Raw genomic sequence first — 15,903 nt, forward strand, 5'->3', positions numbered from 1 at the left:
TTACCAAAATCATAACTTAAATAGGAAGTTTTAACTAGCTTTAACAAGACAAATGAAAAGCTAAGCTTGGGTTTTCAAAATTCTAGACTTGACACGTATTTGAACATTGATAGAAAAATTCTGAAACTCTAATTTGTGAGTCATGGGATGGCATCTATGCACGAGCTCATGATTTTGACATTACTATGTCATGAAACAACAAAACCCTTCTAATGTTAGCTTGCAAAGCTAGACTATGGAGTGTGAGCACCAATTATCCATGTGAGCACTAAACTAGAAGCATGACTGCTGTGAGTGCTTATTGTTCATGTGAGTGTCCGATTTGTCGTGTAACTTTAGAGTAGCACTTTACAGTAGCTCAAAATGTCGATGACACTATGGGATGTGAATTAACATAGAGGCTTCCAAAGCATGCTAGGTTGGTGTCTAGACAAAGAGCTCAATGACGTTGATGACACTACTAGATGCCAATTAACATAGAGTTTTCTTGATGGAAAATGACTTGCCTTCTTGCTTGCTTGAGGTCTTCGGTCGTGTGAGCTCAAGTCTCAAAAGTCTCGTTGATCGTTATCATGCAACAAGTGCCCCGTGGGCCGTAGGTGACCTGCACAGAGTCACCTGACGCAGACCCTCATAGAAAGCCAAGACAAGCATACAAACACAGACACAGAGAGAGAGAGAGAGAGAGTCAAGGACGCAGACCTGATAGAAAGCAAACAAACACAGACACAGAGAGAGAGAGAGAGAGAGAGGGTCAAGGACGCATGCAGACATTTCTACGCGCATGCCCGAAAAGTCTTCACCCGTCACCCTGGTTCCCACAGCCTCTCTCCCCCTCTTTCTCTCTCTCTCTGTGTCTGTCTGTTCTTCCTTCGGTTTCCTCTTCTCTGTGTCTGAGTCAGCCGCGGTCAGTCCCGTGCAGACCCCTCCTATCACCTTCCTCAATCTGTGGAGAGAATTTGGGCGGTTTAGGTGAAGAGATTAGGCGGCACCCCCCTTGAGGCTAGTATCCATTTGCGCGCGCGCAGAGAGAGAGAGAGAGAGAGAGAGAGAGAGAGAGAGAGAGAGAGAGAGTTATCCCATACCCCCTTGCTGCCCATAGGTGCAGCACCCAACTACGCTCTGTTTCTTTCCTTCTTAAAACGGAGCGCAAATTATGGCTCTGAGATGGTTAGGGTTTATCAGCGCCTGGTGCTACCTGTTGGCTGCATTTATGGTGGCCGCCCTTTCTCCCGATGAGTCCACGATGCTCACCGTCGGGAGAGACCTCAAAGGAGGAACAGAACGATGGGATACGAGCAACAGCAGCCCCTGCCACTGGCCAGGTGTTCACTGCACAAGCAATGGCTCAGTTCTGAGCCTGAACTTGGTGACCTTGAATCTGTCAGGGTTTTTCTCACCCAACATCAGCCTCCTCGCCTCTCTCACAAGCCTGGATCTCTCCAGGAACAACCTCACTGGCACAATACCGGCCGGCATCGCGTCGCTCTCTAACCTCCGCAACTTCTCAGCATACTCCAACAAGCTGCAGGGCCCCATCCCGCAGCTGAACATCGCAGATCTGAACCTTATCAATTTGGCCTCCAATAGCTTGAACGGGACCATTCCCACGAACCTGTGCGCGCACCAGCAGCTCTCGATACTCATCCTCACCAACAACAATCTCACTGGCCCTCTCCCACCTGATCTAGGCTCCTGTAGAAGCCTCACTGCTCTGCGCGTCGGGCAAAACCGGCTTAATGGAAGCATCCCAAACAGTTACGGCAGCCAGCTTCAGAGTCTTACTTACTTCGAAGCTGGCCAGAATCTGTTGCATGGTCCCATACCTGCTAACCTGGATGGTTGGACCAGTCTGGCTCTTCTCAACCTGGCAGACAATTTCTTGTCTGGTCATCTTCCAGCCGCATTGAGTAACCTATCGAGCTTGCAAGAATTGCATCTTTCTGGCAATGGTCTGTCTGGATCGATTCCCAGTGGATTTCTAAATGCTAGCCAGCTAACTGTGCTTGACCTGAGTAAGAATCAGTTTGTGGGTGGGATACCAGATGATCTTTGCCAAACGCCAACGACAAAGCTTCAAAACTTGCGATTAGAAAGCAATCGGTTCAGTGGATCTCTTCCATCTACCATTGGCGATTGTTCGCTTCTACTTGAGTTGCAGCTTGGCAACAACAGTCTGAGTGGCACGATACCTATAAAAATTGGATCTCTCTTGAACCTCCAGGTTTCACTTACTCTTAGCATGAATCAATTCACTGGCAGTATCCCATCCTCTTTGAATAATTTGAATAAGCTTCTCTCTTTAGATCTTTCATACAATCAACTCTCAGGACAGATTCCCTTTCTGGGGGGCATGGAAAGCCTGACAGAAGCAAACTTCTCACACAATCTCTTGAGTGGGTCTGTCCCGCAAATTGGAACTTGTTTACAAAATGTTCTTATAAACCTTGGGAACAATTCTTGGCCTGGCAATCAGCTGCCATCTCCCTGTCCTGATGGCAAACCATACAATTCAAGTGGAAAAGAATCACACAATTCAAAAGGAAAATTAAGTACTCTGGCAAGAGTAGGGATCGCAGTGGCTTCTGTTGTCATAGCAGTGGTAGTTCTATTGGTCATAGCCGTTGGCATGATGCAGAAGCACCATTTCTCATCGACAGTTGATCCAATAAATTTTCCTGTGTTTAGTCGCGTCTTTAAAAGTGCTGGTGAACATGACATTGACTTTAAAAGCATCAAGGAAGCTACTTCTACTACAGCTGAGGTTATCAGCAACAGTCGTTTTAGCACTATGTATAAGGTAGTCCTGCCTTCAGGCTTTACTATTGCTGCAAAAAGGCTCCATTCTACTGAAAAGTGGTTGATCACTAAGCAAAGGAAGATAACTCTCGAGCTTGAGAAGTTGTCTCGATTGGAACATGATAACATCATGAAACCAATGGGCTATTTTCTGGAGGACGATCTTGCACTCATAATATACGACTTTGTGCCCTCATGCTGTCTAAAGCAGAAACTCCATAGTTTTGATAACTCTTTACCATGGTCATCACGGTATGACATATCTGTGGCTGTTGCACGGGGTTTGACCTTTCTTCATCTCTGCAATCCACCCATGAAGCATTTGGATGTTACGTCCAAAAACATCTTCCTCGGCTCTCAGTTTGAGGTGAAAATTGGGGACATTGAAGTCTCCAAGCTGTTAGATCCGTCAAAAAGTACAGGAAGTATCAGTGCAGTTGCGGGTACACTTGGCTACATTGCTCCAGGTGCATATTCAGATTCAGGTTATGTGCCTTAGATTATTGTTTCTACCATATCTGCACAATTATATCTAAGTGTTTGCTTTTGCTGTTTTCTGGATACATGCAGAGTATGCGTTTACTATGCAAATCACATTTGAAAGCAATATTTTCAGCTTTGGTGTTGTCTTATTGGAGCTTCTTACTGGCCGTTATCCAACTGGTGAAAGTTTCGGTGAAGGCTTAGATCTTGTAAGTTGGGTACATGGAGCATCATCAAGAGGGGAGGTGCCTGAGCAGATCTTAGATTCTAGGATCAGTGCACAATCATTCGCTACTCGGCAGGAAATGCTGGCAGTTTTGAAGGTAGCACTCGCATGTACTAATGCTTTTCCCTCTAGGCGGCCTCAGATGAAGAAAGTTCTTGAGATGCTTCTTGGGGCAAGATGCCAATAGGAGGTATGCAAAATGAATATACCATAATGATGGATGTTCTTGCTCACTTTGTTTCTCCTGTGTATTTTGTACTACATATACACTATGCGAGAAATTAGACAACAGCTATGGGTTTTGGTGAAGCTCAACAATGATGAATATTGAAGCTCGATACTACAAAGTTTTTTGAGGAAGAGGAAGTAAATCCTTTTCATCATCATCTAAGAAGGAAGTATCCCCTATTGAGACGGTATCTTACACATAAATTTAACAAATGTAACTATATTTTGAGAAAATTAAAGAGAATTTATTTCCTTCTTCCAAATAATTGAAGAGGATTTTTGTCAAGATGAACAAGTTCTAAGATGAAGCGAACCCACCTTTTCCCAAACCCTGTGCAGCTAGCCTGCAGGGAACTGTAGACTCCTGTGTCACTTTGGAAATGGCCACAGTTCTCAATGATGGCTTTGACAAAAGGTAAACTGACACTGGTCCAAAAGTTTGAATCTTAATTTCTCTGAATCAGAGATTGATGTGAAAGCACTATAGCAATTGATAATTGTTGATGACAAACACCTAATAGAAGATGGTGTACAAGTCTTCAACAAGCGCTCCACAGCCGTTGGATGTCATTGCAGTCATAAATCAGTGCAAAGAAATTTGCAGTGCATCAGTCCAAAATACTGTACGTACCATTTATGTATGTGGACAGTGCTTGCAGCGGTGCACACAAATCCAAGATCCCCAATGAAGCTTTTAACTCTCCCACATCCTGCATGCTCTCATTTCCACCTGCTTAGCAAGACATGTACAGGCAGCCAGTGGGGAAGGACTAAGTTTTCTCTCAATACCAAGTGCCATCTTTGGTCTCAAAGAATCGGGTTTTTCAGATTTCTAGCACCTATGGGAAAGTTTTCTAATGAAGAGTTTTAGTGGAAGTGCTTGGGAAAACACTCCCTAAAGACCAATGTCTCACTTTCAACCATAAGATCCAAAATTGTGTTGTAGCATTTATCCCCAATTCAGCAGGAGTTAGACATAGCAAAGCTTTGTAGAAGATAGGAATCAGTATACGTCAAGAGCTCACAATAGTTGTTATGAGTTGATACACTCTGCATCAAGTTTACTGGTTTATGTATTCTCAGCCATTGTCAACCATCCAAACACTGATAAAAAAAGCTTAGAACTTACATTGAGGGCAAGTTTTGACAATCTTGTTGCTACATCATTTTTGGTTGATTTTGTCCATCCAGTACATATCGACATTATGCAATATGACATGGAGTGAATGATGAATCTTTGCAGGTGAGTTCCATGTCTTAAACATGTATTTGTATTTGGCCATTGTATTCCCATATATAGATGTTTGTATAATATTAAGAATTGAACTCTAGACCTGGCCACCATATGTAATTAGTAGGGCAATTCACCTACACCCATATGGTGTCACACACACACACACACACACACACACACACACACATTCATATTGAGTCTCCATCATGTTTCTATTTTTCAGCCTTATAAAAGTGCATTCCAAAACTATTTGAGAGTCCCAAGGTGAGCTACCTTGGCCACACAACCCAAAGATCCTTGCAGTTGCAAAGCAGTTATAAAAATACCAGCTGAGTAATGACACGTACAACTTCAGAGAGCAGTTCGGGCAAGTCTGTGAAGGCAACGGCCTCGTAGATCTTGCCTAACACTCGCAAGCCTTCGGCCTTTGCCTATTGGTACACCAGCTTAGACGTGGTGGAACTGAATAATTTCAATGACCTCAAGGATCTCTTTATCAAGAGGTTCTCCAAGGTTGGGTATTTTGACACCTAGGACACCTGGACCTTTCGTAATCCACCCATAGAGCAATGCTCTAGTCCATTATGTGGAGAAGCCCAATGATGAGGAAGCATATGTGAACCCTTACGTCTAGTATGCCAAAGAGGGTAGTTCTATTCTCATGAACTATCGACCAGTGCCAATGCTGGCATTAGGCAGAGGTAGGGGTAGAGTGTTGGGGGTAAATGCGTATTTGTCTAGCTACCCATGTATTACTACACAGATAGTATCCGCACCTGCACATTGCAAGTGGCGGGCGCTGGTCACCGTTGTGCAGCTACGTGCGCATCGTGTGAAAAACTCTAGAGTGCGGCTTTCTTTTTGATCTAGAGAGCCAATGCCATTTTAGACATTAGTGTTAGTGTCCATAGCGTGGATGGTTAAAAAATATTAGATTTTTGAACAAGTTTAGCCAATTTTTGATATTTTAGATATTATATCTTTTAAAAATCTAAAAGTTATAGATAACTTCTAAAATAGATGACATGTAAAAGAAAGCATGTAGCTCTCAGCCATTTTGGGAGGATTTTATGTAAAAAGAAGGATTGACGAAATCGTACGATGCGCGATCGTTGTTTTCAGGTAATGAATAGCACTCCGAAGTAGGAGATGGAGTGATCTAGCAGAATTCTGGTCAGGTGTCTTCGTATTTTACCCCCTTTTGGAGCCAATGGAAGCATTAGATTAGCAGTCTGAGTAGCATGGAGGAATGTATTGTTTTATGTATGTTTTTGTCTACAAGAGATTTATCTTCTCATAATGCAGAAATAAATTGACAGGCTTTCTCTTTGTGAGTATTCTTCTATGTCTCATATTTCTTTCAATCCCTTGTCTTCTGTTTACTTCTCTTCTCCTTGAATCTCCCTTCACCATGCTGTCTTTTACCCCGTGGTAGACTTTCGATCCCAAATACTTCGACAGTGGTGAACTTGACGTGAAAGTCGGTAGCAGGTGCGTTAAGATGGGGGATTCAAGTGGTGGTGATGCTTTACAACAGATGATTGCTTTGTTGCAGCAACAGTTGTTACAACAGTAGATACAAACTCGACAAGAAGTAGAAAGAATTGATTCCTTAGCTATGAATGCATTGCAACCAATAGGATAAGATACATCTGGTTGAATGAAGAAAAGATGTTTCATGGGGTATCTTAGTATGCATGGAGTTGGTATTTCTCCTGTTTGGCCATGCATACTTTGCATGATTGGATTGATGAGTTACATAGAAGAGATGCTGATTGGATAGCTTTCAAGAAAGCTTTGGAAGAAGAGTTTTTCTTTGGAAGATGCAAGATTGGTAACTAAAAAGACATTTATAGATTGGATTGAAAAGCTCAATAAAGGGTTGGTTACTACAGCTTTGCTTCGTGAATTCGAAAGTCGGTATGTGCAGTTGGATGTCGATGAGCAGTAATCATTGGAGAGTCAGAAAATTGATTTGTTTCTAAAGGCTGTAGATTTTGTTTTGTAGGAGAAGCTAACTAATCGTTTAGAAGATGCCTCTTCTGAAACGGGATTGAAGTCAGATTAGGCTAATATTGAGGCAACACATATGTTAGTAAAGAGAGAGCGGATGAAATTAAGATGGGGTACAGGCACAACACCTACCAGTGCTCAGAAGGGGGCTGAAATTGCAGCAAAGGCACCTGTAGCTATGGCGGAACAATCGTCTACACCTATTGGTTTGGCTCTTAAAAGTGATGTTGTGGATGAATTAATCAAAGGCATGCGTGATTTGAGGCTGAATTTGACAGAAATCTATGCTAAGGTCGAAAAGTTGGATGTCAAGGTAGAAGAGAATGATCGAACGACAGTTCAAAGGCTGTATAGAGAAGGATACAAGAGGAGATGCATTTGATGTGATAGTTTATAGCATGAAAAACAAGATTGTACATCCTACTGTGAAGCGGAAGGAAAAAGGTTAGTCTTTTGGAAAAATGGCAAAATACATGTAATAGAAACTGGTCTTCCAATAGAGCTAAATTTTGAAAATGGTGGCATGTAGAAGAGGTTGGAATATATGGTTACAAGGAAAGCATTTGTTGCCATAGATGTAGCCACATATGGATTGAGAATTGAAAGGACTAATGAAGCTTGTAAAGGAATTATGGTTGAAGCAAAATCTCATGTTTGGATGCAAGCATTAGTTTGCATGGAAAATGGCAAAACAGTAAAGTCTGAATTAGCTAATGCGAGTCAGAGTATATAAAGGAGAACATGATGGAGTGCACGAGTGGACTCATTTTCAGCCTATGCTTATTTGACTAAGGTTCACAATCAAGAAGCTCTTGTGGAAGAACAAAGAAGAAGAGATGATGACACTGCTGGTCCTTTCTCTTCAGGCCCATCTAAACGCATAACACGAAGTAAAATGGAGGAATAGAAAGAGGCTAAAAAAGCCATACCTGAGCATGTTATGGAGGATACAACTCAAGAGAAGAAACAAGAAGGGAAGAAAAGGGGCAAATAGGTTGGTTACAGGTTACAATCAGATCTTGAGATTACCACAAACCTTAAAAAGGTATTGGAAGATCACATACTTGGTAGTAGAGTGGAATTCACACTTGGCAAAGCTCTTGGAATCGCAAATCGTGAATTTCATGATGCAATTGTATAGTTTGATGGTGAAGTTTTGCAAGCATTGATGCAGGTTGACAAAGTCATAGAGAAACATCTTCAGAGGGAATATGATGATGCATGTAATATTGTTTTGGAACAGGTTGATGCTGAAAATGGGCTAAATGGGAGTATAGATAGCAAGCTTATGGCTGAAAATGGTATTATGGGCAACACTAAGCATAGAGAGAAGGCTATGTATAATAGGGATGTCCATCAACAAGCACATGAAGAAGGAGATGCTCATTTTATTCCAAGCAGTTATTATTTATGAATGCATTGGACTCGTGATACAACAGATATAATTGTAAAAGTGGGAGAAAGAGAGATGCCTTGCATAACTCTCTTGGATCATGGTTCTGAAATCAATGTTATGGCACACAGCTTGTATGAGAATGGAGGTTGGTTGCTTAATGTAGATCCGGGATGGTACATGTGAGCATCAAACAATTCATAAGGGGATCTTTATGCAGCTTGTTTGAATGTACCAGTGACTATTGGAGATGTTAGGGATGAATATATATTTTTTACAAGATTTATGTAGTTATCCGGTGATTTTGGGGTAGTCCTATATCTCGGTATCAAGGTTGGAAACAAAAGCCTTGGATGATGGTTCTTCATATGCACAGGTTGTTCGGAGTAAAGACAATGCAAAGGCAGTACTATTTCTCACTATTTGTGTGAATCATCCCTGCAATCAGGATAGGCTGCGGGATAATCCTATGCCACCTAATGTACGAGAGTTTAAGGGTTTTTAGACCGCACTGCTGTAAGTGGAGGCTATGGTAGTGCCCTTAGGAAGATAATTATGCCTCCAAGAAAGGGGGAAACTATGTTTGTGTTTGGATTGTAGGAATGGATAGCATGTAGTCTTGGCAATTTTAGGAATATTTCAGCCATGTGTAGGGCTGAAAAGAAATATTTAGGATGGGCTGAAAAAAAACTAAAGACATATGGTTTGATGGCTGTAAATGAAGGTATCTCAGGGCTATTTTTAGGGTTGGTTGATGTTGATACAACGGCTGAAATTTCTATAGCAATTAATGTTGAAAATATGACAGAAAAAGAGGTTATTTATGTTGACACTTTAGAGATGTATGAAGTCATTTCAAAGTTTGTTGAGTATGAATGTTATGGGCTGTAAAACAAGGTTGAAGCAAGGGCGGATACAAAATACAAAACGGTTGCAAAGAAGGTTAAGCATGTGGCTTTGTCTTTACCACCTGAAAGTGATGGGTTGGTTGAAAAAGTGACTCAACAACCTACTTTACAGGATCCACATGGAGCAAGACATAATTTTACAGATGAAACTTTACAAAAGATGAAAATTGGTGATACAAGCTTTCTTTTGCTTGTAGAAAGAGCGTGTTTCTTGCAGATGTTGGCAAGGCATGGGAAAGCCTTTGCATTTCAGCTAGATGAAATTGGATGTGTTGATTCGACCATAGTTGCACCTATGGTGATCTTTATAGTAACTCATGTGCCATGGAATTGAAAGCCTATTCTAGTACCTCGAGCATATTTGCCTAAGTTGCTGGAGCTTTTGAACGAGAAGATCAGGATGCGGATTTTGGATCCCTCTTCAGCTCCATATTCGAATCAGTGGTTCACTGTTCCAAAGAAGAATGGTTCTTTGAGGTTCAGTGTTCTAAAGAAGAATGGTTCTTTGAGGTTTATACAGGATTTGCAACCAGTTAATAAAGTCACCATAAGGAATGTTGGATCAGGCCCGATAGTGGATGAATTTGTAGAAGCATTTGTAGGCAAGGCAATTTACTTTATGGGTGATTTATATTAAGGATATGATTAGTTCCAGCTTTCATTGGAAAGCCAAGATATCACTATCATGAAGACACCGCTTGGATTGGTTAGGATGTGTATGCTTCCACATGGAGCAACCAATTTAGTGGCTCATATTATGAATGCTATGCATAAAGTTTTGAGGGAGTATATTCCTTAGTTGACCTTACTCTTTCTTGATGATGTGCCAATCAAAGGATGTGATATCTATGAGAAGAGTGAAGAGTTGAATGAGCATGGATGTAGAAGATGTGTGGTCGATCCTATTGTTAATTGTGACAGGATTTTGAGCCGTCTTGAAGAAGTGCATTTGACTCTGTTAGGAGAAAAGTCAGTTTTTGGAGTGGAGGAAGTATTAGTTGTTAGGCATGTGTGGATCATATGTGAGAAATCCCTCACTAGTAAAGACTGATGCCATAAGCAGGATGTGGGAGATATGTTCGAATGTATTTGAGGTGTGAAGATTTTTGTGTGCATGTGTCTTTTACTTGATATGGATTTCTCATTTTGCTTATGTGGTTGAAAGTTTATATGAGCTCTTAAGAAAAATGACAAAAGTTTTGGTGGAGGAAACATCATACGAAGGCAACTCAAAAGCTAAAGAGCTTATTGATTTCAACCCCAACACTAAAGAGAGAAAATTATGAGAATGGAGAGCCTATTATTCTCACTGTGGATACAAGCTCAATTGGCATTGATTGGGTAGTGGGTTAGGATGATGCTGATGGGAATATGTATGCCATTCGGTTTGGAGCAAAGATCCTCAATGAATGGCAACGACGGTATTCTTAAGTCAAAAGAGAGCTTTGGGATGTAGCGACAACCCTTAAGTGTGATATGGAGTATTTTATGGGAGCTCATGTAGTGGTAGAGACTAATTGTCTATCTCTATTGGGTATGACAGTGAATTGCTGAACTCCTAATATTGCCATGTTATGGTGGATTGCATATATAAAGTCACTTAACCCTGATTTTCAACATATTGCAGGTAGAGAAAACCCTGTGGTTGATATGCTTTCATGAGCAAGGTTTGAAGATAAAGAGGAGCTGATGAAAGATGAAGAGGATGATGTGATAGGTGCTGAAAATGACTTTATGACAGCAAGGAATGACTATGCAGCTGTTATTATTGCAGGTATAACTATTGTAACAGGGATTTCAGCAGTAAGAAAAGAGCTTATAGCCATGGAGAAGAGATGGGCAGTAGAAAGAAAAAACCATCAGTGTTATGCTTCAGTGAGAATACAATTTTTGGAAGAGTTGTATGAGGATGATTGGCTAAAAATAGGCCAATATCTTAGCCTCAAGACAAAGAAGGTTGAGTGGTCTAAAGTTGAATTCAAAGGATTAAAAGAAAAGCTTATGGGTTTTTCTTGAAAGATGGATATTTATGGAAGTATGCAAAGAAAAAGAGAGGAGCTCTAGTACGTGTATTGGAAGATAGGGCTTCTCAACAACAGGTAATGTAGGAGTTTTATGAAAGCTTATGGGTTGGGCATAGAGGATTTGGGGGCACATTTGCCAAGATCAAAGAGAAGTATTGGTGAAAAAACATGTATAAAGATGTGGAGCATTATGTGGAATCATGCAATGTTTGTCAGATGTATTCCATGGTAAAGCATAGAGATGGGTTTCAACCGACCTATCCGTTGTCTATGCATTACAAATGGATAGTAGATTTGGTTACCATGCCTATAGGTTTATGGAATATGAGATATCTTGTGCTTGCACGAGAGGACTTAACAAATCAAGTGGAAGATTGAGCTCTTAGTACAAAGACTACTCAAGCAGTTTGCAGGTTTTTATTGGAAGAAGTATTTTGCAAGTATGGTTGTGTTGGTAAAGTGGTTGCAAATAGAGGAGAATTGAATGTGGATAAGGCTCGTAACTTTTTTTTACGATTGGGTATCAAGCTGGCTTTAACTTCAACCTACAATCCTGAAGCAAATGACAAAAGTGAAAGAGGTCATCACCCTATCATTAAGGCATTAGCAAAGTCATACAAGGGCAGGATGAAAGAGTAACCAATAATATTACCCTTTGCTTTATGGGCTAATAGGACCACTCATAGTGCAATTACAGGGTATATGCTTGCTGAATTAATGTATGGACAACAGTCAATCATGCTTATTGAGGAGACTATTGCTACTTGGAGTGTTTTACCATGGAAAGAGAGTTTGAATAGAGAAGAGTTGATGGTCTTACACATTAGACAATTATAAAGAAGGCCTGAATGCATTGAGACAACCATGAAAAAGCTGAAGACTGCAAGGATCAAGAACAAGAAGAGATTTGACAAGCGACATAGACTTCAACCACGAGCTATACAAGAAGGGGACTGGGTGTTGGTTTATGATAAAAGCTTGGAAAATTAGCATAGTGCTAGTCGGAAGATGGCAAAGTGGTGGTTTGGTCCATATATGGTAAGACTTGTTTTTGATAATGCTACCTATGCATTAAATGAGATGGATGGGATAGCTCTAAGGATTCCAGTGGTTGGAAAACGTATCAAGCTCTTTAAACATAGAGAGTCTTCAACATATGAGTTAAAGGAGTTGGATACTGAGTATGAACATGTGAATATGGAAGAAGAAGAGGTAGAAGATGAAGACATTGACATGGCACAAGATACTTCTTTTGACACTGCAGATCCGTAAGACTTTGGCACATGCTAGAGGATATACAGGTTAGGAGGGGGTGGATGTCGTACCGCTACACATGCACCGTGTGAAAAACTCTAGAGTACGGTTTTCTTATTGATCTAGAGAGCCAATGCCATTTTAGACATTAGTGTTGGTGTTCATACTGTGGATGGTTCAAAAATATTAGATTTTTGGACAAGTTTAGACAATTTTAGATATTTTAGATATTATCTATTGTAAAAATCCAGAAACTATAGATAACTTCTAGAATAGGATGATATGTAAAAGAAACCATGTAGCATTTAGCCATTTTGGAAGGATTTTATATAAAAAGAAGGATTGGCGAAATCGTGCGATCGCTGTTTTCAGACAGTGAACAACACTCCAAAGTGGAAGATGAAGAGGAAGTGATCTGGCAGAATTATGGTCAGGTGTCTTGGCATTTTACCCCTCCTTTCGGAGCCAATGGAAGCATTAGATTGAGAGTCTGAGCAGCATAGAGAAATGTATTGTTTTATGTACATTTTTATCTACAAGAGATTTATCTTCTCATAATGTAGAAATAAATTGACAGGATTCATCTGTGTGAGTATTCTTCTATGTCTCCTATTTCTTTCAACCCCTTATCTTCTGTCTACTCCTCTCCTCCCTGAATCTCCCTCCATCCTACTGTCTCTTACCCCCGCGATAGACTTTCGACCCCAACACTCCGACTTCGTCACTTTATTATTTATTCTTTTAGTGATAGATGAATAAAGGGAAGGTCGGTCACACATTGTGATGATCGGAGTTCCCACATTGTGAGTCTCTCTCTCTCTCTCACTCTTGCTCTCCTGTGAAAGCTTCGATCCTTCTCACATTTCAACTGGTATTAGAGCATGGTTGCTTGAACGTTCAAGCTTGGTCAATGAATCTAGCATTCATTTGAATCCCTACACCATTGGTGCATTCTCCCGGCAGCCATATCCGACTCATTCGAGCTTTGATCACTCCTCGGCTTCTCGAGCACCTACTTGGCCCACTTGGACACTCTCCTCAGGGCATTCCTTCAGAGATATTGAAGCATTCTTTTGAGTATTTATTTCAGTTTGCAAGGTACAATAGAAAGGGGTAGCCATAGCTCCAACCATTGGAGCTCCCCCATTTCATATCTTGGCTCTTGCATGATTAGGCTTGATAAGGCTTTGTGTAGGCCTTATTTAGGCCCTACTTGAGCCCCCCTTCCAACCCATTAATGCCACGTGAACTAACAACATACCGAGCAACATCAGCCCTGTTTGGGCTAGCTTGAAGACCTGTAAAAATTTATTTTTTACTTCAGCTCTTCCTTGGCACTCATTGACAATTTGAAAATATTTCATTTGGCACTTGGAAACAACCCCTTGATGCTCGGCATTGGTGGTTATCATTGGCATTGATTTGTGGACTGATTTACCTCAATCCAAGACTATTTTCAACACTCCACAAGAAACCACAAACAATGTTATATCACCACTTTATGTTTATGCTTGGTTGGTATTGACATTTGATGCCCAGTTGTGGTCCCGAATGGTCCCCGAATGTTAGAGGAATGTATGCCTATTGATTGGCCATCATTTGGAGGTGATTTACTGGCCAAAAATACTCTATTTTACACAGTAAATCACTGATGCATACTCCAAGGCTGAAGCTTATTTAGTCACTTTATGCTTTGCCTATTGGTCACGGGTGCTTCTCGTGTGTTTCATATGACTATTGGGATGTAAATGAAGGTTGGCAAATGCTTTGGATGGTTCCAAAATGTATTTTGAGCCTTGTTTGAGCTCCGTATTTGTTAGCATTTACTTGACATTGGTCTACATTGGCATGCTTTGTGATAGAGGCTATAACTATGGTCTATGTATGACCCATTGGTACATGCTTGATGTTTATGTTACCTACACATGCTAGTTACATTGTTTGGACTTGAATGCTACTGGAGCTTCATTTGGGCTTGACTTTGTATATTCTGGAGCTTATTTTGGTCTTGCTTTGCTTGTCGGAGATTGATTGGGATTGTCTTTATGACATTGGATGCTATCATTGGATACTTGACCGCTCATATGCTCTAGATGTCTTATTGATGTATGATCTTTGATACTATGTCGTGCTTTTACATGCTTTGTTTGAGCTTATTTGCTTGACACTTATAGCTTTTGTGCCAGTGGGAGCGTCTTTGTATGCTAATCAAACATTGAGCAGTGCAGGTTATGCATATTGAGATTTTGGATCTTTAAGATCGGGATCTCCTCATGGGATGATGTATGGTTGATATACCTTGGTTTATGTAGATGTATGTGGGCTGATTTGGCTTTGTATTCATTGAGCAGACACCGAATTGTGTCAGGTCTTGGTAGTGGTATGTACATTTTACCTTGTTGATTGGGGGTTGTACTGACTTTACTGACAGACTTTGTTTAACATGCTTGGGTGTTGGCTCATGTCAGTTTGATTGTTATATGCTTGTTGATGCTGGTTTTGCATTGACAGTCAGTGATTGACTTTGAATATTGGGTTTTGCCTACTATCAGCTCTCATTGTATACTGTTGTCATAAATTACAAGTATATATCTTCGAACTATCATGTATTTTTCATGTTGAACCATCTTGGTTTGATGTACTTTTGATGGTACTTGGTGGGCAATATCATTAAATACTCGTTTCTTGCCATTTTGCCTTAGTTTTGGTGGTTTTTTTTGTAATTTTTTGCAGTTTATAACAAGTAATTTTGAACAGTTTGCACTGTTTCAGCTTGCAATATGGCATCTTCTTCCATTGATAGTGCTATCTTTAACATCACTAAGCTTGATGGTACAAATTATGCCTATTGGAAGAGCCAAGTTTGACAGGTATGGGTGCAGAAATCGACCACTCAGGTTGAGTGGAGAGTAGCCTGAAATTATGACTAATGACAAATGGATGAAGCTTGATGAGTTATGCAAGTCCACCCTCATCTTGTCTCTCACTGAATAGGTGCATTACAATGTGGTTGAGGAAGCACATAGTGCTTGGCAGATTTGGGATAAGATTAAGAACCTCTATGACAAGCAAAATCCTACAAGTCAAATGTATTGACTGAAACAACTTATGGATTTTTGCATGAAAGAGAATGTGACCATGTCAGCTCATCTGAGTCAGTTTCATGCTATTCTTAAGAACTTCGTTTCACACGGCATTAATTTCAAAGAGGATATCACTTCATTGTTCTTGCTTGGAACTCTTAATGAGTCTTGGGATATATTCTGCACTGCCTTATGTGCTTCTGTCACTACTCTGAAGCTATCTGATGTTGAGAGCTCTCTTTTATAGGAAGAGATAAA

At 40.6% G+C, this 15,903-nt stretch overlaps 1 protein-coding gene across 1 annotated transcript; it reads left to right on the forward strand.

Annotated features, from left to right (window-relative positions):
* The first annotated feature begins 652 nt into the window (after positions 1-652).
* On the forward strand, positions 653-4,995 carry LOC148018140 (uncharacterized). Its single transcript, XM_087661828.1, has 2 exons — positions 653-3,266; positions 3,370-4,995. The coding sequence occupies exons 1-2, from the start codon at positions 1,157-1,159 to the stop codon at positions 3,693-3,695; spliced, it is 2,436 nt and encodes an 811-aa protein (XP_087517954.1). The 5' UTR covers positions 653-1,156; the 3' UTR covers positions 3,696-4,995.
* The last annotated feature ends 10,908 nt before the right edge of the window (positions 4,996-15,903 follow it).

Source organism: Lygodium microphyllum, chromosome 21, assembly GCF_053477565.2.
Source record: "Lygodium microphyllum isolate KBCC chromosome 21, Lygodium_microphyllum_v1.1.10, whole genome shotgun sequence".
NCBI classification, from domain to species: Eukaryota; Viridiplantae; Streptophyta; class Polypodiopsida; order Schizaeales; family Lygodiaceae; genus Lygodium; species Lygodium microphyllum.

Coding starts and splice junctions, on each gene's coding strand:
- LOC148018140 (XM_087661828.1), top strand. CDS start 1,157: ATGGCTCTGAGATGGTTAGGGTTTATCAGCGCCTGGTGCTACCTGTTG. Junction 3,267..3,369: donor ACTTGGCTACATTGCTCCAG/GTGCATATTCAG, acceptor GGATACATGCAG/AGTATGCGTTTACTATGCAA.